Consider the following 19,505-nt stretch of genomic DNA (forward strand, 5'->3'; position numbering starts at 1 on the left):
ATGTGAGGAAGGTATAAGCAGCAGTTCTTTGGTGTGGCATTTAGCTGCTGTAAGGTGGCCAACTTAGGATTCTCAACTTGTAGTCAACTGAGCACAGTGAAGCCCCATTAGGATGTTATCATCTGGGGATGGTTGCAACCTAGGCGCATTAGATATTACTCTATTCATCACATCAGCTTGTTCCCAGCACCATGTTTTCACTATCACTTATAAAAGGCTTGGCATTAAACAACTGGTAGGTGCAGTATTCTGCACAGATGACAATCTACCTGACTGGATTAGCAAACTATAAGGTTGCTTGTGGGAAACCTAGCAAGCTTCTCAGGAATAGAACAAAGACAGGAAGAAGTCGAGAAATAGTAGGTAATACCATGCAGTTGGTGTTAGAATGAACTAATAAAGAGAACGCAGCGATGAAATTGGTGGGGGGGAACAAAATATGCAATATAAAAAATGTTCTGTATACAGGAAATAAGAAATGGAGAAAGGTACAGATTTAAGCAGCAGGGGAAAGCAACAGAATTAAGCACTAAGGCTTTTACTCCCTCCGTTTGAAATTAAAAGACTTATTTCACATCTGACAATTACTCTATTCATACATAATTCTTGACACAAAATTGATGCTGTTAGATTCATATTAAAAAATACTTATTTATGATTATGATTTTCTACACATAAACAAAATATTAAAGGAGTAATCAGCAGTCAAAGACTCAAAGCCTTGTCCTAATGTTACAAAATACGCCCTGTTTGAAAAAATGTTGGGGGGGGGGGGGGTAGAGCCTTGAACTCTTTTAGTGACATAGCTCTTAAGATGCATTTGACTTTTGATTAATCAGTACAGCTGATTTAAAGTTGACAGGCCAAAGAAAACTCAGTCCCTGATTTTATCAGTCAAGCTGAAAGTGCAAGCACTCACTAAATATCCACTATGTGAAACATGGTCTAAAACCAGAAGCGATAAAAATGAAACAGCAAAAAGAATAACCATGTCACCAAAATCTCCAAGGATCCTTGTAAGGAGGAACGTAGCTGTCTGTAGGGGGGAGAAGGCGAAAGGATGCCACAGTCTTTTGTAGAAAAGGTCCCATCTGTGTTGCAAAAGTTAAATACTGGTTAGAAGCTGAAATATTGTAATGACCCAACCTAGAAAAATAGCTCATGCCCACTCTGCACGCTCAGTGGACCACACCTACACTGCAACCTGCTTACGCTTTTATCCTCGCTTCGCGTAAAAGAGTTAACCTAAGATTGCAATGCTTCCTAGAGTTAGCTATTTAAGTTAGCTCATCCCACTCTTAACTTCTCATTTGAAACTATTCTTGAGCTACCTGCCTCATGCATGGTGCTCCAATTGTGGCCCAACTGGCCCATGGGCTGGACGTTACAAATATAAAAGATACTTTTATGAAAATACATGGTCCTCCTATATTGGAAGTAACAATAATGAAATCAAACCCTAAAGCGTATTTCCGTGCAGGATTGATATGAAACAATTGGATATTCAGAGCTTACAGATTCCCACTGCTTGCTGAGAGTGGAAGCATTTAGTGAGTACAGGTACCCTGGTAAAAAATTAAAAAAGGGTGAGTGAACAAATAAATATTTTAATATAAGGGATTCAAGGGTCTTTGATCTAAAAATACTAAGATGAAGTAATACCATCTCGCTCAGCAGTGCACGCTACATTATGTCGAAACAAATTTGGTTCTGGTGCCTGAATAAACAAAGAGTATCATTAAGGACATTAAGCTTACATGGATATGTACATCTTTGCACTATGTGACTAATAAATAGCTTATATGCATGATAAAGTATTAATCTAAGCATATATTCTGTCTGACACTCTTTATACAAATATGTTTGCTGCCAAATGTATATGTGCCAGAAAACTTACTGACTTCGTTGGCGATTTCCGAACTAGATACTCATAATACCAATAGGGTTCTCCATCAACCTACAAATAGTTTTCGATATGTACTGGCGCATGTCAACTCTGAAAACTAAGAAAATTGGTCTTCAAGTATGATAACAATGATCTGAGCTTACCTCTGTACAGTGTGCATCAAGGACAGAACTCTCTGTCATGCGCTGACCAGTCGTTACTTTCTGCAAGGTGATGTAGTTTAGTTGTAAAATCAATATGTCACCAAATATCAACATAAAACTGCATCCAAGGAACTTCAAACCTTCATCAGCATGACAGTATATCAACAGTTTCTGATTAGGTCTATGAGTTATTGACACTTTGTTGTTGATCAACTACCATAGCTTCACACCATGAGACAATTATGTATGTTTCATGTGACACACAGCCACACAGGGAGATAACCAAGGAGCGTCTGAAACTAAATTTGTGCTTCTGATTGAACTTTGTTTTCTTGATATACCGGTGAATTACTCAGATTATAACCGTCCTTTTCTTAATCCATATAGTTTGTTGGCACTATTTTGCTCAATTCAATGCAAGAAATGGTACATTAAAGCCCATGAGTTACTTTCAGGCAGGATCTTTCTTCTTTAAAATCAAAATAGCTAATAACTTATAAAAAAAGAAAGTAAAAAAAAAGGTATGTACCAGGGTAGATCTATCAGACAAAATGCAATCAGCAACATCTTTTGGATCCCATAAGCTCTTGTCTTTTGAAGGTAAAAAACGTGAATTTGGTGGCCCAATCTGCACGAGACAAATGATGGACGTTACCATGTATCAAATTTATTTTTCAGAGTTTCAATTGATACGATTCCCATCAAATCTCAACACTAACAAATTGCATCAAGAATAAAATATTTAGTCCCATGACAATTTGCACAAATACCGGAATACAAAAACCTAATTGCTAACAGGTGATACATTGTGTTCGAACCATGATGCAACACATTGCAGACTTGTGCATTTCCTAGTATCATATAGTATTTGAGGATTTACCGAGACTGAGATGACAACATTATGTATCATGTCAACTCGCTCCGATACAATACGTTGCCGTGCATCAGCTGCATAGAGTTCCAGTCAGTTTGCTTTCATTGTCAAATGAATGAGGTTTTCAAAAGTACAACTGTGGAAGTTCTTATGCTTAATGAAGCAATCCCATTATATGAACAGAGTAATAAGACCATTGCTTATCGTTGTTATACCAGAGGCTACTCACGCGATAGTGGCGCTGCAGAGGAATATCGCTCCGGTTTTCTGGACTCTACCCTGGGAACATAATAGAATGGGACAGCAAGTCACTGTGCGCTATCCTAGTACTGCTCATGGAGAATCCACCGAGTATAAATAACAGTGAAATTCTGACAGAATCGTAGTACAGAGAACTGAGATACCATTTGAAGGAGAATTTCTTTCCTGGCAGTTCGACAGGGTAAAGAAAAGAATATGCATTGATCTCATCAACTTGCGCGTTCATCTTCACATCTTCATCAGTCTCCATGGCAGCATATGATTCTACAGATATGTCATGAACAAAGTGCTTATAAGCATTTATAATTGGTCTTTCAAGGGGGAAAACAACTAAACATTATGCAAGGAAATACAGATAAACGCAAGAGTACAGCATGTATCACATTATGCAGGTTCAGATTAACATAAAATAGAACAGCTCATGGGTTTATTCAAACATAACGATGAGACAATGACATGCAAATACAACTGACGATTCGATACGCAGAAATCAGACGAGACTACACAAGCTCATACTCCCCTCCAGAGCTGAGCATCAATCATACATCAGAAGTTATTAAGGAACCGTGCACCCGCAGGATCTGAGGCATCCCGTGATTCCTACCTGAAATTGGGAGTGCGATTGCGAAAGAAGACATGAGCCCGGAGATGAGAAGGCACCTCCTTTCCACCACCAACCCGCGGTTCCCGGCGGCAGGCTCGCGAGAGCACGAGGCGAGCACACGGACCCTCCTGCTCCTGCGCAATCCCCAGGAACGAACCAAGAATCAGGGGCGCAGCCAAGTAGAGGGATGTGTGTGCAGTTTACGCGAACGGGCAGAGAGCTGAGAGTCGTGAGACTCAACGAGCGCGTGCCTTGGGCGAAGCGAGGACTGTGAGTTGGGGCTCGGGAGAGTGGGAGGAGGGGAGAGGAGAGCCACCGCCATGGCTCGCCGGCCTCAGTCGCCGCCGTGTCCTTACGTGGCTACGTCCAGTCCGGGGGCGGGCTGACTGAAGGATGGAGAAGCAGGTTGTATTCTATCCAAACCGTTGAGCAAAAGATCTGTTAGTCCCGCGTACATGGGCCTTTTTGGCACGTGGGCCACTAAAATTTAGGTAAAACTGAATTGAGCCTGATCGTATACTTGGGGCTGTTAGGTTAAAATTTCAGGGACTAAATTTTAGCCCTATCACGTTAAAAAGATTTTATTATTTATTAATTATTAAATAAATTTTGATTACAAAACTAACCATAGAACCTCTATACTAATTCGCGATACGAATAAGTATATTAATCTATAATTAGCGGATGGTTACTGTAGCATCACTGTAGCAAATTATGAATTAATTAGGCTCATTAAATTCGTCTCGCGAATTAGCATCTACCTATGCAAAAAAATTTGTAAACAAATTTTATTTAATACTTCTTCTCGTTAATGTGACGGAACTAAACTTAAACTTTAGTCTCTAAGAAACAAATGGGACCTTATTGTTGAACTCGTTCTTTCTTAGCTATAGATAACAAGTGTATGTAAACAGTAAACTCACCCACGAGGTGCCCCGCCTACTCTTGTAGCAAAGGCTAACTGTTTTAGAATATCTGGCACGATATACAAGTACCAATTTATATAAAAATATAATACTTCTATCATCCTAAAGTACAATTTATTTTAATTTTATTAAATACATATTTGTAGTATGTATTTAAACATAGTGTACATCTAGATGTATAGATAAATATATCTATTTAGAAAAGGTAAAGCAAATTGTAATTTAGGACGGATCTAGTACATAAATGAAAAAATATGAAGGTACATTTTATAGTTAATCTATTAGAATCAATCTTACATTATCAATCTATTATACTCTATATATTGATGATGAAATATTAAAAAGTAAAATGGGTTATTTTATTGACGTGGGGCAATGTGGAAAATATATCCACTATGATACTTTCTCTTATTATAAATATAAAATTATTGAAAAGACGTCGGTACAGTTAACAATGTAACTAAGTAGCAATTTATATAAAAATATGATGTACAAAATGCACAAATATTGCATGTTGTGAAAGTATTTTTATGATGAATCTACTCAAATCAATTTTGCATTAACAGTCTATCTAACTCTTTATATATTGGAGAAATAACTTACAGATCCTATACGGTTACTTGTATTTTTTCTTCTTACGACATTAGTGGCTTTTTCTTGGAGAAGAAGGGTGAAGATCAAAGTGTAGCACGCGAAGGTTACAACCAGAAACCCGAAAATTGAAAAACAAATAAGAAAACAGCACAAACTCTCCCATCTGAAAAAAAACAGCACAGATTCTGATCACAACCCCAACTTCTCCGATCACCATCGAATCACCGATGCGGAGGATCTGGAGAAACTCCAGGGAGTCCCTATCTATCTTCAAAAATAATTAAGCTAATCAATTTTAAGGCCCAACAAACCCACCACCACCGTCCTCCGTCCCCGCCCCTCGTCCCCCTCCCCGGCCGACGGCTACCTCGCCATCGCACCGCCTACCCACCGCCCACCCACCGCGCACCGCCGCCCTCCGCCTCGCCGACGCCGTCCCCGCGCCGGCGAGAGCCGCCCTCCCTCCCTCCTTCCTTCCTCCTCCCCTCCGCGTTAGCCCCTACCACCGCCTTGCCCATCTCCAGTGGCTCACACTGCCGGAGACGACGCAGTTGTCTCGATCGTGGCCATCGTCTCCTACCTCACCGCCGCCCACCGTTGTCTTCATCGCCCCCATCCCTACCTGGCCCAACCGCCCTCTCCCATTGCCCGGGCCGGCAGCATCGGCCGCCGACCTCACCGCCCCCACGCATGCCACCTCCGCTAGGCCGGCCTGCCACCCCTGGCCTTCCCTCTAGCCGGGAATAGAGAGAAGCTCCACCCTAGACCCATCCCCAATAACCCAAACCTTAAAAATCGTCGTCTCAATCACCGCCGGCGGCTGACGGCGAACTCGCCGCTGGCCGCTACCACCCACACCCACCCCTCGCCGGCGGCCGCGCACCCATTCCCCCTCCTCCGGCTGGCGCACGCAAGCAACAGCGCGAGCGCCCGGCGCGAGCGGGAGAGGAGAAGAGAGAGGAGAAAGAAGGAGGTTTAGGCTATGGAGACCACAGGAATCTCAAACGTTAGAAGGTAGGTGGGCTTTCCAAGATGCATAGGATTGGCGGAAACTCCAGAAACGACACACATGAGGCCAGCGTCCAAACAAGCCCATGTAGCTCAAATAATAAGGCCCGGCAGCAGTGCCAGCCGACCCGCCCGGCTCGGCCCACTAGTTTCATTAGGCAGCCGCCGCGAGCTGAGCCCTACTCCCCAACCTCCCGCTGCCTTCTTCCTCGCACAACGCGCCGCCGCTCCTCCGACTCCGCGGCCTCCCCACTGCGCCGGCAAGCTAACGCTTTACAGTAGGGCCATGGGAGAGCCGAGCAAGGAGCTCCTGGACCTGCCTTCCGAACCCAGGCCGCCCGCCTTCATCGGTGGGCTTCCATCCCCTCCCCCCCACCCCCCCACCCCACCCCCAACCCTCTTCTCTCTCGCCTCGACTTCTAATTTCTTCTCCCCCTTGACGACGTTTTGGTCCTTGTAACTGTCAGAGTCGCTTCTCGCTGGCAGGGACCAGCAGCAGGACAAGGAAGGGAAGCGCAAGCCGGAGCCGCCCACTGCCCCACTTCCCAAAAGCCAAGGTACTGTCCTACGACCAAGCTATTCAGCTCATACATCACATAGTCATAGAGTTCAATTACTCCTAATGCGTTTTGTATGAGCACCGATTCGAATTGGACTAATCGAAGGCCAACCCCAGCTAAGTAGCAGCTCTAAAAGATCGCATGAGCTTATTTGTTTCTATCTAGAAATTAGTCCTAAATCCCACCGCCGATTGCTTTTGGATAGCTAGATCAAATTATGTAGTTTTCAAAGTCTAAACTGGTGGGGCTTTAACTTGTGGACATAGTTAGTAGGTAGTGTGCGAAAGATTTTCTAGTGTTGTTGGTGTGCCGGTTCACTGAACTTTGCACTGTTTTGTGTTCAGTTCTTGGGAAAGTGAAGGATTTCTTGGGCGAGATTGCAAAGGCGAACCAGAAGTTGCAGCTCGACACACAAGTATGATTCCAAATTCTAACCAATCTTGAGTTAATCATGTCTTCGAGACGTGGTTTGACTCGAGTTCATGCAATTGCAGAACAAGCCTCCTGAGGAGTATGATATTGAAGCCCTTACTGGGAACGAGAAGGAGTACATTGAGATGGTGAGCTAGCTGTATATTGCCTCAGCTGCAACATGGAGGATACAGCCTAACTCTTTGAACGGATGTGTGCACGATTTTTCTATGTATTCACTTTCTACAGGATTTACTTCTTGGTGTTGCTGATCTTCATTCGGAGCAAGCTGTGGAGGCTGCTGAAGCAACAGTGAATGGCCTCCGGCCTTCAGGAATGCCATTTCCTTGCAGCTCATCTGACTCGGAAGATGATAGCGATGAAGATGGTGGTGACAGACCTATCGTGCCTGACAAAGATAAATGTAAAGGCCCAGATGAAGCTGAGACAGATCCAGCAAAAGGAAAGAAGCCCAATAAAAGACAGAAGATTGTTGTTCTCAACTAGTGTCCTCGAGTAAGGGTCTGTTTGGATGTTTGGATGGGCTAAAGTTGAGTGCTAAACTTCTAGCACTCATACCATATGCTAAAGTTTTTGAGTCTTGGCTAAAATTTAGCTCACCCCATTAGCACTTCTATTTGGATAAGCTAGTTGTTAAAGTTTAGCACTTTTGAACATTAGCATTTGGATCCAAACACCCCCTGAAGTAAGAGTAGGAGCGGTGCTCTCAAAAAGCACACTGTATGAGAATGTGTCCAAGGCATGGTATCACCAGAAGTTACTATTTCAGCGTTCTATTATGTTCAGATCAACTATCATAGGGGCTAGATGATGTCATTTAAGGCCCTGCTCCACTTATACAAAGCGTACCAACGGCGTTCTTTTTCCTTTTGTGAAAAGTAAATAGTGATGCGTACAAGTGTATGATCCATTGGTTCCTTCTATTCAAAAAAGAATCTATTGGTTACTTGCCGTTATTTATGGAAGAAAGAGCACAGAAATTTTTCCTTATAGCGTGCTATGAATCTCACCGAACTGTTGGCATTTGTTTTATGTTCTTTCGAGGGTTTATGTATATTTCTCAAAATGAAATTTACAGCTGTTAATCTTGGCCGGTTTTATGTATATTTATCAAGATGAAATTTACAGCGGTTAATTGTCTAGAAGGTTCGGAGGAAAAAAAATTGTCACGTTCTAGGAACTGTAAAGTAAAAAGAATTGCTCGATCCAGTGGCACCTGTGCATGATATTTGGAGGAGTCCTGCTTTTCTTTACCCTCGAACCGGTCAGGATTTTTCTCTTGGCATCGCATCTTAAATTTGAAATGAAAACAGAAGCTAAATTAAAATCAATTAGCATGAAACACCCCACATCCTAGGAGCAAAAGCTCCAGTAAATAGGTGGAAGCCAGTTCTTACAATGCATCGAGCACCATGCTAATTTTACTACTGCAAAGCTCACAACAGCTGCACATGCAAAAGCGGCATTTCACAGCGAGACTCCAGGTATCGAATAGTCGAGCCAATCCAAACTTTAAGACAGATACTATCATCCAATAGGATGTATGTCTTAACTTTACAAGTTCACATCATGTCTGCATTTCGTTGTGCAGCTCCACCATGACAACAATTACAGGAAATCAGGTGACAAAGCAAAAGGTCAGACAGGTCGCGAGTTGCGGGCTCCTCTTAGGAAAATGGCGATCTGACCAGGACTTGTCAAGAACAAACACGTCAGTACTTCGCTGATTCAGTAACAAGATCAGAATACTGTTCAGGGACAAAAGATTTCACTTTCAAAGTTTTCTTGCCATCTTGACCAGGAGAGTATGCTTTGATGCCAATAACTGTGGCCATAGCTGGAAATGATAGGAGTATCAGATGAAAATGTCGCTGTTCTACTTTAACACACACTGTGGACACACACAGAGAGAGAGAGAGAGAGAGAGAGAGAGAGAGAGAGAGTGCTTGGATCAGGGCAACTAGGCAGGCATGTAAAACTGTGAAAAGCATATTAGAATTTTAAGCACCATTATGTCAGTATTAACTAATCTATAAGGTGCTAACATATTGCCCAACTGGGATTCATTGTTTTTCCCCGCCTCTGATTTTACTTCTAGAACAGAATAAGAGGGCTTTAAATTGTTGGGTTTCATGCAGTAAGCTACTAGCTGTATTAAAATGACAGTCAGATGGCATTTTCACATTGCTAAGATGATTATTTTGCTTTGATATCTTTGGCCTTATATTCTGTTTCAAGTCTTGGTCACAAAGAAACACATATTAGATCTGTCTACTTACTGTCATGTATGCGCCCATATACGAATCTTTCGCCAAGCCAATGCTCCAAAGGCCTTGAGCGTATTCTTGTGCTTCTTCTCACTCCAGACTGCCACGCAAGGCCGGCATCTAAAGGATAACAGTCATTGAGAATATAAATGCAGGACATCAGTATCCTTGTAAAACTGTGCTGTAAAAGAAAGGTACTGAATGTGCAGAAGTAAGACCTCCGAGGCTTTTTCTTTGATTTGATTGTTTGGTCCTGTTTCTCCTTTGAGCTCCCTTTTGGCCCTTAGCTTTGTTTGGCGACAGTGCACTATTTGTAGCAACTGTCTGTCGCTGAAAGTCCAAAGACAGATGAATGTAAAGCTTCAAAGTTTAAAGAACATGTTCTTAAAAAGGTGCAGGCAACATCTATGTTTGCTGATTGTTCCTGCCCAGGGCATGCAACTTGAACAAAAATGAGGTCCTACACAAGTCTTCACCTGGTCCTATCTACAAATTCTAAGTGACTACTGATCCCTCATTCCCTAAATAACACATGCTTAGAATGATGAAGAGAAAATTTTTCCTACATTTTTTTGGTCATGCATTTGTTATCAAACTACATTGTATAAAGAGTCTCCCTGAATATTACTTCTATATAAGATTTTTCATACACTGATTCCAGCACAGAAACTAAAACATAAGAAGGTGCACCAAAAGGAGTCTACCTCGATGTTCTCATCCGTATGAGGTTGATTCTCCGAATCAAAATTTTCTTGGGATATTTCCAGTGAGTGATTAGATTCATCTGTAAAGAAAATATGCTTCAGAACTCCAGACAGAGAAAGAATCTTAAAGCCATGATACATGCATCACGTAATTTAACACATCTAAGTAGATAAGAGAATAATTGAACACAAAGATATGTCACCAAGAAAGCAACAAAACAATAAGGGCCCTAGTTGTCCGGTTGTCTTTGTCACAGGTGATGATGAGCTTCAGTTGTATTGTATGAGGCGATTTTGCCTGATAAACAACACTAAATGCCTGTTTGGATTACCTCACCTCGCCAGAACGTAGTTGCGGCATGCCAAGAAGCGGCGGACGATTCGTCCGCCAAACATTTGGCGAAAACAGCTGCAGAAAACTGAAGGAAAAAACTCGGCGAGCCCAACATGCGGCAAGTTACACGCCACTATGGAAGCTATCCAAACAGATGCCTAAACTTTTGCAGCAAGTTCTGGTGAGTCGTGGACATGTTCCAAACAGACTCTAAGGGCAAAGTTGAGCAAAGAAAACCTTGCTAGGAAAGGAGCCTGGTCTCCCTCAAAGGCAAGGAAATCTTACCCAAAAAGTAGGCAAGAGAAGCAATCGTCCAACCTTATTTGCTATTCCTGGGCAGCAAGGTTGGGGATAGGATCCAAAATGATGTCCTTGTATAAGATTTAATCTAATGGTACATGGAAGAATTGGAACATGTAAATAATAAGTTACGCACAACTAAGCATGACTCTGCTTCTTTAAAGGCCTGCAAACATTCTGACGTGTACACACAACGAAGCATGACTCTGCTTCTTTAAAGGCCTGCAAACATTCTAACGCAGGTACCAGGCCTAGTTAAGAACAGTCCTCATAATCTCATAGACAAATGGTTTGAAGTGCACATGCATTACTAAACATAAAGTAGCTTGGGCAGAGGTAATACCTGCCACTTTTTGGCTCCTCTTTAATTGTTGCTTCTTTTTCCCTTTTTGAGCTGCTTGTCGCTTCTTCTCTTTGATTGGAGCCTGCGCATTTCTCAGATCAGCTGCTGATTTCTGAAAGTCCAAAGAAGGCAGGAATGATTGTCTTTTGAGAACAGGCAAAGATGGAACTTAATTTGTCATATACACAGAAAAGTATGATGGAGATGTGCACAATAGGCTAAAATCACTGCATCTCTGCCGGTTGTTGCTTCACCTATGCATGTGTCAACCTTTTTGCTATTCCTGCTCGGCAAGGTTGGGCATAGGATCCAAAACATGCGCTGAGTTTGACAATAATGTCCTTGTCTAAAATTTTATTTAACAGTATATGGAAGAATTGGAACATGTAAATAATTAATCAAGCATAGCAAAGCATGATTCTGCTTCTTTAAAGGCTTGTGTACATCTCTAATGCAGGTACCAAGCCTAGCTAAGAACAATCCTTGTAATCTAGCCAGATGGTAACTGAATGTTGGGTTACAAGCATGTATTTATGTAAAGTATGGCATCAGATATTTAGATGATATGCGACTATATTAGGTACCAATCAATGAAACAAAACGCCTACTCATCTCTCAACAATGAGTGGTGCATTTTGGCTCAAGAACTCAGCAATTTTAGTGGTCAGGATTTATGAAGGGAATAGATACACTGTTTGCTCCCTTACCCACTCCTGCCTAGTCATGCTAACATGCAAGAACGCTAGTTTGGATTCCTTGTCTAGCCTTGCTTTTGCACTAGGGTGAGAGCAAGGATTTTCTTGCTACTCAGGGCAGCTAATTTAATTTCCTCCACTATCAAGGATGCCCATAGTACAAGATGATAAAGTGGTAATTATCCATATAAGCAATGTAAAAGAAGAAGACATGTTGAGCTAGATTATTTACAGCAGCAATGATTGAAAGACAGCATCTATGATGTTACATAAGAATCTACCTTATTGTTTCCGCCATGCATCTGAGATTGATTCGCTTGATCAATGTCTTCTAGAAGTATTTCTGATGGATGACTTGAATTATCTGTGGAGGAAAAATTAATGACAAACCTCAACAAATTACAATGCAGAGCAGCAGACAAAGAATTTCTACAGAATGTTCCTAGAGATAGCTATCTGTGGTAAACATGTCCTGAAATTTGAGTTGTCGCACTTTTGAAATTTTGACCATTATTATACGTCTATACACTAAACCATTTGGGTTTATCACATAAAAATGAAATTAATAGATAAATCATCAAAAGTAATTCGATATTATTACAGTTCTACTCCCTCCATTCCAAAATACAGGTTGTTTTGGCTTTTCTAGATAGACATTGTGTATATCTAGGTGCATAGCAAAAGCTATGTACCTAGAAAAGCCAAAGAGACCTATAATTTGGGACGGAGGGAGTACAAATGCTGCATATATAGAAAACTTCATGCATGCCCTAAACTGCATATGACTATCATAGGTAGTATTACTTAAAACATCATATCTAGACATAACATTCAACCACATGATGAATATTGTGATGATGTTCATGACATTGCTTTCAAACAACTTAACCAACACAAGAAATAGTTGATTCTCCTTACATATGCTTCTGTCTTATCTCTTTAAGTAGGGAAACACTGCTACTGTCGAAGAGCTATTGGATCTTATTCTACTTCTGGGTCTATTTGCAATGAGTGGTTCCTTGTATGTGTGTGTGCGATCGTGCGTGGGTGGCTGGGTGTGCACATGTGTGTGAGTGAGAGAGCACTCACACGTGCATGTGTGGTTAATGGTGGCTTACCAAGAGGTTGGAAGAGAACAAGGGCATCATTGCAATTGAAATATATCAACTTCAAGGAAAATAACAAATCCAGTCTTCAAAATAATTGTGCAAAGTTTAGTATAATGGTTGTGCAGTTTGGATGACAGAAAAACTGCAGTCAATATGTCTCTTTTCCTGAGGCACCAGAGGCATATGTTTGGCTGACATTTCCAGAGAAAATAGGTACCTCGTATAACACCATCCTCTTCGACCACTTCCTGTGACACAAAACAGAAACCTAAGTTCAAGATACACTGAGAAAATAGATACACTCAGAAAATTATGTTTACCAATAATAATTTGTACAGAACTTACCAGATGTTGAATGTTGTACTCAGCTGCATGTGACGTCTGATCAATACCATCTGAAGCCACATTTCTAACTGATGTCCTGACCAACACTTCTGCCGAGCTGCCTTCCAAATGATGAGAAGAAGAAACTTCCACTTCATTATTAGACATATGAATAGGATGGTCTATTGGCATATTGTCTTCCTGCAGTGCAAAGTAAAACATGATATATGCCGGAGTCAATGGTTCAGAAGTTTACTAATGAATAAGTAAAGGTGAGAAACAAGTTTAAGAACAAGCACCTCCATAGAAATATTGCTCCTGCTGCATGCAGCCTTTTCTTTGGCAACTTCTCTATCGCTGTACAAACCAAGTGGGGAACCTCCCGCTTGCCTTTCATCTGCATGATCAGGAATGCTTGGTTCTGGATCAAGAACATGTCCTGTAGCTTTGACACCCGGATTTGGTGTCTCCCTATCATATTCACTTGCAGTACACAAACCAAGTGGGGAACCTCCTGTTTGCCTTTCTTCTGCACAGTCTGCCATGTTGGGTTCTGGATAAATAACATGCTCTGCAGCTTTGACACTCAGATTTGGGGTCACCTTATCAATTTCAATTGCAGTAAAGGTCTCATCAGTCATCAAAACATCAGAGGAATCAGGCACCAATGGCTGTTCACCCATCACAATATCTGGTGAACCTTCAGATTCATCATCTTCCTGTAGATCTGCACATTTATCATTTGCTGCATCGCCGGGAAATAAATGTTTCTCTAACTCTGAAACTCGACTCTGGCAACTCTGAGGCAAAGAACTTTCTGGAGGAGGAACCCTCATTGAATTGTTCCGTACAGTATTGCTTCTTTGGGATCTATCACCAGGAATTGAGTTACGAAGACAAACTTTTTCTTTCCTTATTTTGCCAATCCCTAAGGTCTTTCGGAAAAATTCTTCCTCATCAGGTTCATCAATATTTTGGAGTGAGGTCAGTAAATAAGACAAATTGTCTCTATCCTTCTCAGCTAATGAATCTGTACATAGAGAAATCACGTCAAGCAAATTCAAATATAGATAATGGCAACAAACCGAAACAAATTATGTGTAACCTTCTTTCTCTGAAACATCTGAGATAGCACATTGATCAGGTCTTGAAGGAACAAACTGTTCATTTTTTCCAGCAGCGGAGGCATGTGCATCATCTTGCGAGAGCTGAGATCCTGTCACAGTTCCTGTTTGGGAAGCTGATATATCAATTGGATCTTGAGTATCAGCATCGTCAATCAACTTGAAAGTACGGAGTGATTTTCTCCTGTCAATTAACAGGAGTAATTCATGGATCAGTTCATGTCATCAATGCTTCCGAGTACATTGCATCAACCTTGGTAGGTTGGCAAGTAGGTACAGAAAAAGGCAATTCTTATGTTTCCACTATGCTTCTGCAACCAGCAGCGATAACACACATATAGAAATGATATGGATGCAAATACATTCAAACATATAGGTCGCATAACACATAAGAATATAGGCTAGATATGATTTTCTCAGGCTGCATTGTAAAAAGTCCTCCTCTCTAGACAATTATAAGTTTGTAACTAGCCTTACACTCACACACAATATAGAAAGAGCTAAGCAGCATACCCCAGCAAAGTAGAGCGTCTCTTGGGTTCTACTACAGGATCAAAATTCATTGTTATGTCATCAACAACCTCACCATTTAGCCGTCTTATCTCCTTCTCAGCCTCTGCATTGATTAACTGTTATTAGTGCACTGCTAAAGCTGATCAAACCATCAACTGAAATGATTATGGTTACCTTCAAGATCATCCAGTTTCTTGTAGTATTCGTTTGGATCCTTAATCTTCAATATGTTAGAGCGATCAACAGCAGGTACCCCCTTGCTGCAAAGAGAACAGCATCAAGACAAGCAAGTTTAATGCTATTCAGTATTCACAGCTCACATTGCTCATGGAGCTGTATATGGAAGCAACAGCGTAAAAGAACAAGCAGCTTGCCTTTCCAGGGCCTTGTGAGTGAACCGACCCCGTTTGCGGTCCAGTCCTGGCCTTCTTCCCTGCTGATCTTTCTTGCCATTTGCAGGGCCCCCGGCTTTCACTCCATCATCATGGTAGAGCATCTGGATATCCCCATGTCCTTTCAACACCATTCTGGCCTGGTCAACCAGCTCATTGGATCCTTTCTACACGAGACATTGTGAAACAATGAAATTAGCACTCCAGCAATCTAAGTAATAAGATATTTAGCCTATTTGATAAGTTACTCTAATACTCCCTGCATTTTCCTCTGTAAGTTAGGCAAAAAAAGGAACTAGACCTATAAAGGGAACAAATCTCAAGCTGCAAATGGAAAAACAAAAGCAGAACCCTAGATCCCGAGCGAGATGATCCTCCTTGAAATGCCATCCAGACCAAGCTACTACAAGCAGGCGTGGCGGCCATTCGAGACAGGGGTTGGGGGTGGGGGTGGAGGTGGCCATGGGAGGTTCGTGCCTCAAGGGACGGGCGAGTATACGTACCAGCGGTCGGGCGCGGGAGATGGCCTCGAGGAGCACCTCGCGGGCCTTCGAGGGGGAGGCCGCTGGGCCAGCGGGGCCGAGAGTCCGGGGAAGGAGTCGCGTCGGAGAGGATATGGCGCAGAGGGGGTCGGCGGCGTCCATACGACGCCGCGGGGGGGGGGGGGGGGGGGGGGCGGGGCGGGGCGGGTGGCGCCGCGCGTCGGTCTGGCGGTCCCGCCGCCGCGTGGGGATCTGAGGCAATGCCGGAGGCGAGCCGAGAGGCCCGCCGTCACAGAGTGGAATGTGGTTGGGGAGGGATGGCCGGATGGGGAATTGCCGGATCGGGAGTTCAAAAATTGAAACGGGGAGCGGGGTGGGGAGGCCGGAGGCGGAAGCGGAAGCGGAACTGACTCGGGGTTTTTCTGTGGAGTGTTGGGGCAACGGGCCGAGGATCGTCCACGTGCGTCCACTGGGCCTAGTAGTCGTCGCGTTCGTTTTTTTTCTTTTTTTTCCCCAGTTCCTGCTTTATTACTTGGTTTAAATTTTTATAAGATGTTTTTTGCTTAAATGCATGCAAAAGGACATGAAAAGCAAGCAGGAGCACTGTTATATCTTTAAAGAAAGAGAAGCACCATTGGCCGATTTGAAAGAGCCTGTCTGGCGATAGTACACAATGATTTTATTGTCTTCAAAATCAAAAGTAGAATATATAGGTTTTCCTACTGGAAAAGTTTTTGTGATAAGTTGAAAAATAATTTAATCTAATGCATAACTCATACAGAGTGTTCGAATAAATTGCATTGTGTTCTCCCCACCCTCACACCTACCACACATGAAAAAGGGGAAATGGATAAAACAAAATCAAACTATTGACAAATGTGAATGTAGTATATAATTTATGTAAACCAAAAAAATATATTATACAAGACTAATTATTGATTGAACTGCTATGTTTGGCACTTAAAAATATGGTCATGCCTTACAAAATGAAATAGGGGGAATGTTAAAATTGATTTGATTTTGAAACATTGCAAAGTTTTTGTATATAACAAACCATGAAGTTTTAAAACATGGTATTGTGAAAACTGTATTCGATTGGGTTTAAAACTTCATAAGGACATCATTTTTTAAAACATGGTTTCACAAACACCCCCAAAACCCCCCAAATTTTAAATTTATTGTCAATTTTAAAAATTTATGACACCCAGATAGGCTTTTGTTAATAGATATGTACAGTGATATAGTTGATGGCACTTGGCACAAAAGGTCAATAATAAATGTATTACAGTGGTTGTATTTTTTGTTTTCGATCTAAAACTTGTTTAGGGAGTGGAATATGATCATTTTGAATGGTTTTTAAAAGATAAAAAGTAACTATTTTACAACTCAAAATTGCACCTGTAGTTCAAAAAAATATATAACAAAATAAATGTTATGATGCCAAATAGAGCTTAATCGCATGTATACCTCACATCAAATGCTAGTGTGTGCTAACTGTTGGAGTACAACTGCAAGAGCAAAGCCTCAAATGCCTCTTACCTATGGTACTAAGTGACTAGTAGTGCTTTGCTACGGGACTATAGGATGATTTTAAATACATGATGGTTGTATGAAGGCATTATAAGAAAATCATACCTATTAGCAGAGTTGTAGCTAAGACTTTTATAGCCAATGATCTAAATATAACAAATATATATGCACATATATGTGTTAGCTGAACGAAGGATACATATTAGCAAAATCTTAAGAGTTGCATCACTTAGGGAGATATTAATGATAGGGATGGGTTGCACTGAATGATCAACGTAACTTCCTTTTTTGTAGATGATATGGCTTGACGTGGATGTAGACAAATAGAAATTAATGATGTCTAATGAATGGGGTGCACCCATAACATATATATTTAGATACTCTTACTACATATCAAAGTTGAACCAAAATGGCTCTTTTCCCCTTTGCACTTGGTGTGAGCATCCATTGCATCACGAAGCTAGGATAGGCATAAAGTTATTGGTATATTCTTACTTGGGTATAAGCTTTATATTTTTAATTGCATTGGAACAAATTCATTGAATTCTAAAAAAATCGTAATAAAATCCGGTAAAAATATAGTAATAAAATACATTGTAGCTTTCCCATTGATATAGGAACTTTTGTACCAGAAACAATAGTATCTCCAATTATAGCCCCTCTGGGATGTAAAATATATCTCTTCTCACCATCCCCATAGTGTATGAGACAAATGTATGCATTTCGATTAGGGTCGTATTCTATGGTTATGATTCTACCAGATATGTCTTTTTGATTCCATCGAAAATCGATTTTACGGTATAGGCGCTTATGACCTCCCCCTCTATGCCTTGCAGTAATGATTCCTCTGGCATTACGACCTTTACCACAACGGTGCCGTCCATGGATCAATTTATTTCGTGGATTGGATTTCACTTGCCTGTCTACGGTTCCCTTGCGTGTGCTCGGGATAGGTGTTTTGTATAAATGTTTCGCCGTATTATTAAGTATTCTCCTTTAGTTCGTTTCTCTATCTAGAAGTCGAATAGAATAACCCGGTTGAAGGGTAATGATCATATGTCTGTAATGCATTGTATGTCCCAGAATAGGTCCCATTCTTCTACCCTTTCCGGGTAGTCGATGGCTATTCACAGCTACTACCTTAACACCAAAGAAGAGTTCGACCCAATGCTTTATTTCTGTCTTAGTGAATCCCGATTCGACATTAAAAGTATATTGATTCTTTCCCAATAAACGAAGACTCTTTTATGTAAATACTGCGTATTTGATTCCATCCATAAATCGACTTTCCCTCCTATGCTCTGAGTTCCAGTATCGATAAGAATTCGAGTTCTTATTGTTCTTATGTTATGGTATGAATATACCCTACCAATTCGTTATGTATGGATGATGGATGAGATTCCATAGATAGAGAGCCAGTTCCAATAAACTTATGGAACGTTCCCGTTCACGTGCATCCAGCAGGAATTGAACCCGCAAATCTACCAATTATGAGTTGGGCGCTTTAACCATTCAGCCATGGATGCTTAACAGGGATCATCGTACATCGTAAATAACCAATTTTCATATAGAAAGACATATCATAGAAAAATGAAATCTAAAATATTCGGAGATGGCAAATATTCGGAGATGACTATGAAAACACCTCTCTGGATCCTCGAATTGAAAGAGAGATTGAGAGGGATCAAGAATCCTAATTCTCGCTATTTGGAATGGATCTAATTCTATTGAGTCTGACCCATAGTGATCATTTCTCTTTAGCAAAGAATGACAAAAGATGAGACTCTACTAGTCTTCACTCCTGTGGTTTCCTCGGTTTTTGTTTTCTTATTCAGGATCTTGCTTTTCATGGTTCTCATCTCTGCATCGCGATTTTCGCGATAGAACCAAATCCAAGTTGGTGAAGATCATGATTTGGGCTGGCATAGTAGTTATTACCTTTGCAATTGCGGTTCAAATCTATCCGATCTTTATCTTTTTGCTCAAAGAACGAATAAAACCCCTTGTTGAAGCCCTTTATGATAAGCTTCCCTAGATCTGGGAAGTTTCTCTTCCAAGGTATTGGGATCGTTTGATCGAT

The 19,505-nt window shown here is 41.3% G+C and overlaps 3 protein-coding genes and 1 non-coding gene across 5 annotated transcripts; 1 reads left to right on the top strand and 3 right to left on the bottom strand.

Moving 5' to 3' along the window:
• Positions 1-777: 777 nt before the first annotated feature.
• On the bottom strand, positions 778-4,200 carry LOC112895139 (psbP domain-containing protein 5, chloroplastic). Its single transcript, XM_025963017.1, has 11 exons — positions 4,040-4,200; positions 3,789-3,922; positions 3,328-3,448; positions 3,153-3,202; positions 2,930-2,997; positions 2,579-2,677; positions 2,050-2,109; positions 1,898-1,957; positions 1,663-1,717; positions 1,516-1,565; positions 778-1,091 (listed from the first exon to the last, which is right to left on the bottom strand). Exons 1-11 carry the CDS (start codon positions 4,108-4,110, stop codon positions 993-995), a joined length of 867 nt encoding a protein of 288 aa, XP_025818802.1. The 5' UTR covers positions 4,111-4,200; the 3' UTR covers positions 778-992.
• A 2,261-nt stretch (positions 4,201-6,461) lies between these two features.
• Positions 6,462-8,264, top strand: LOC112893882. Its single transcript, XM_025961405.1, has 5 exons — positions 6,462-6,666; positions 6,784-6,873; positions 7,221-7,291; positions 7,371-7,436; positions 7,537-8,264. The coding sequence occupies exons 1-5, from the start codon at positions 6,603-6,605 to the stop codon at positions 7,792-7,794; spliced, it is 549 nt and encodes a 182-aa protein (XP_025817190.1). The 5' UTR covers positions 6,462-6,602; the 3' UTR covers positions 7,795-8,264.
• A 356-nt stretch (positions 8,265-8,620) lies between these two features.
• On the bottom strand, positions 8,621-16,292 carry LOC112895917 (centromere protein C). 2 transcript variants are annotated; one of them, XM_025963921.1, is made up of 14 exons: positions 15,917-16,292; positions 15,396-15,580; positions 15,196-15,281; positions 15,022-15,124; positions 14,490-14,692; positions 13,684-14,414; positions 13,406-13,585; positions 13,278-13,308; positions 12,233-12,315; positions 11,257-11,338; positions 10,280-10,359; positions 9,794-9,905; positions 9,588-9,695; positions 8,621-9,145 (listed from the first exon to the last, which is right to left on the bottom strand). In XM_025963921.1, exons 1-14 carry the CDS (start codon positions 16,055-16,057, stop codon positions 9,021-9,023), a joined length of 2,250 nt encoding a protein of 749 aa, XP_025819706.1. In that variant the 5' UTR covers positions 16,058-16,292; the 3' UTR covers positions 8,621-9,020. The 2 variants fall into 2 exon arrangements, with proteins under 2 accessions (XP_025819706.1, XP_025819705.1); XM_025963920.1 differs by having other exon boundaries at positions 11,257-11,368.
• A 2,585-nt stretch (positions 16,293-18,877) lies between these two features.
• On the bottom strand, positions 18,878-18,951 carry TRNAM-CAU. The gene has a single exon. It is a non-coding gene; the product is annotated as a tRNA-Met (tRNA).
• Between the last annotated feature and the right edge of the window lie 554 nt (positions 18,952-19,505).

The sequence above is a fragment of the Panicum hallii genome, chromosome 5, assembly GCF_002211085.1.
Source record: "Panicum hallii strain FIL2 chromosome 5, PHallii_v3.1, whole genome shotgun sequence".
Classification (NCBI taxonomy): Eukaryota; Viridiplantae; Streptophyta; class Magnoliopsida; order Poales; family Poaceae; genus Panicum; species Panicum hallii.

What these genes read in the sequence shown, in the direction of transcription:
- LOC112895139 (XM_025963017.1), bottom strand. Translation starts at nt 4,110, where the DNA reads ATGGCGGTGGCTCTCCTCTCCCCTCCTCCCACTCTCCCGAGCCCCAAC. An exon ending in CAGTCCTCGCTTCGCCCAAG is followed by an intron (nt 3,923 to 4,039) that starts GCACGCGCTCGT and finishes GGGATTGCGCAG; the next exon opens with GAGCAGGAGGGTCCGTGTGC. An exon ending in TGTCTGATAGATCTACCCTG is followed by an intron (nt 2,110 to 2,578) that starts GTACATACCTTT and finishes ATCACCTTGCAG; the next exon opens with AAAGTAACGACTGGTCAGCG.
- LOC112893882 (XM_025961405.1), top strand. Translation starts at nt 6,603, where the DNA reads ATGGGAGAGCCGAGCAAGGAGCTCCTGGACCTGCCTTCCGAACCCAGG. An exon ending in CCCACTTCCCAAAAGCCAAG is followed by an intron (nt 6,874 to 7,220) that starts GTACTGTCCTAC and finishes TTTTGTGTTCAG; the next exon opens with TTCTTGGGAAAGTGAAGGAT. An exon ending in AGTTGCAGCTCGACACACAA is followed by an intron (nt 7,292 to 7,370) that starts GTATGATTCCAA and finishes ATGCAATTGCAG; the next exon opens with AACAAGCCTCCTGAGGAGTA.
- LOC112895917 (XM_025963920.1), bottom strand. Translation starts at nt 16,057, where the DNA reads ATGGACGCCGCCGACCCCCTCTGCGCCATATCCTCTCCGACGCGACTC. An exon ending in GAAACTGGATGATCTTGAAG is followed by an intron (nt 15,125 to 15,195) that starts GTAACCATAATC and finishes TAATCAATGCAG; the next exon opens with AGGCTGAGAAGGAGATAAGA. An exon ending in GAGGAGCCAAAAAGTGGCAG is followed by an intron (nt 10,360 to 11,256) that starts GTATTACCTCTG and finishes TTTTCTTTACAG; the next exon opens with ATGAATCTAATCACTCACTG.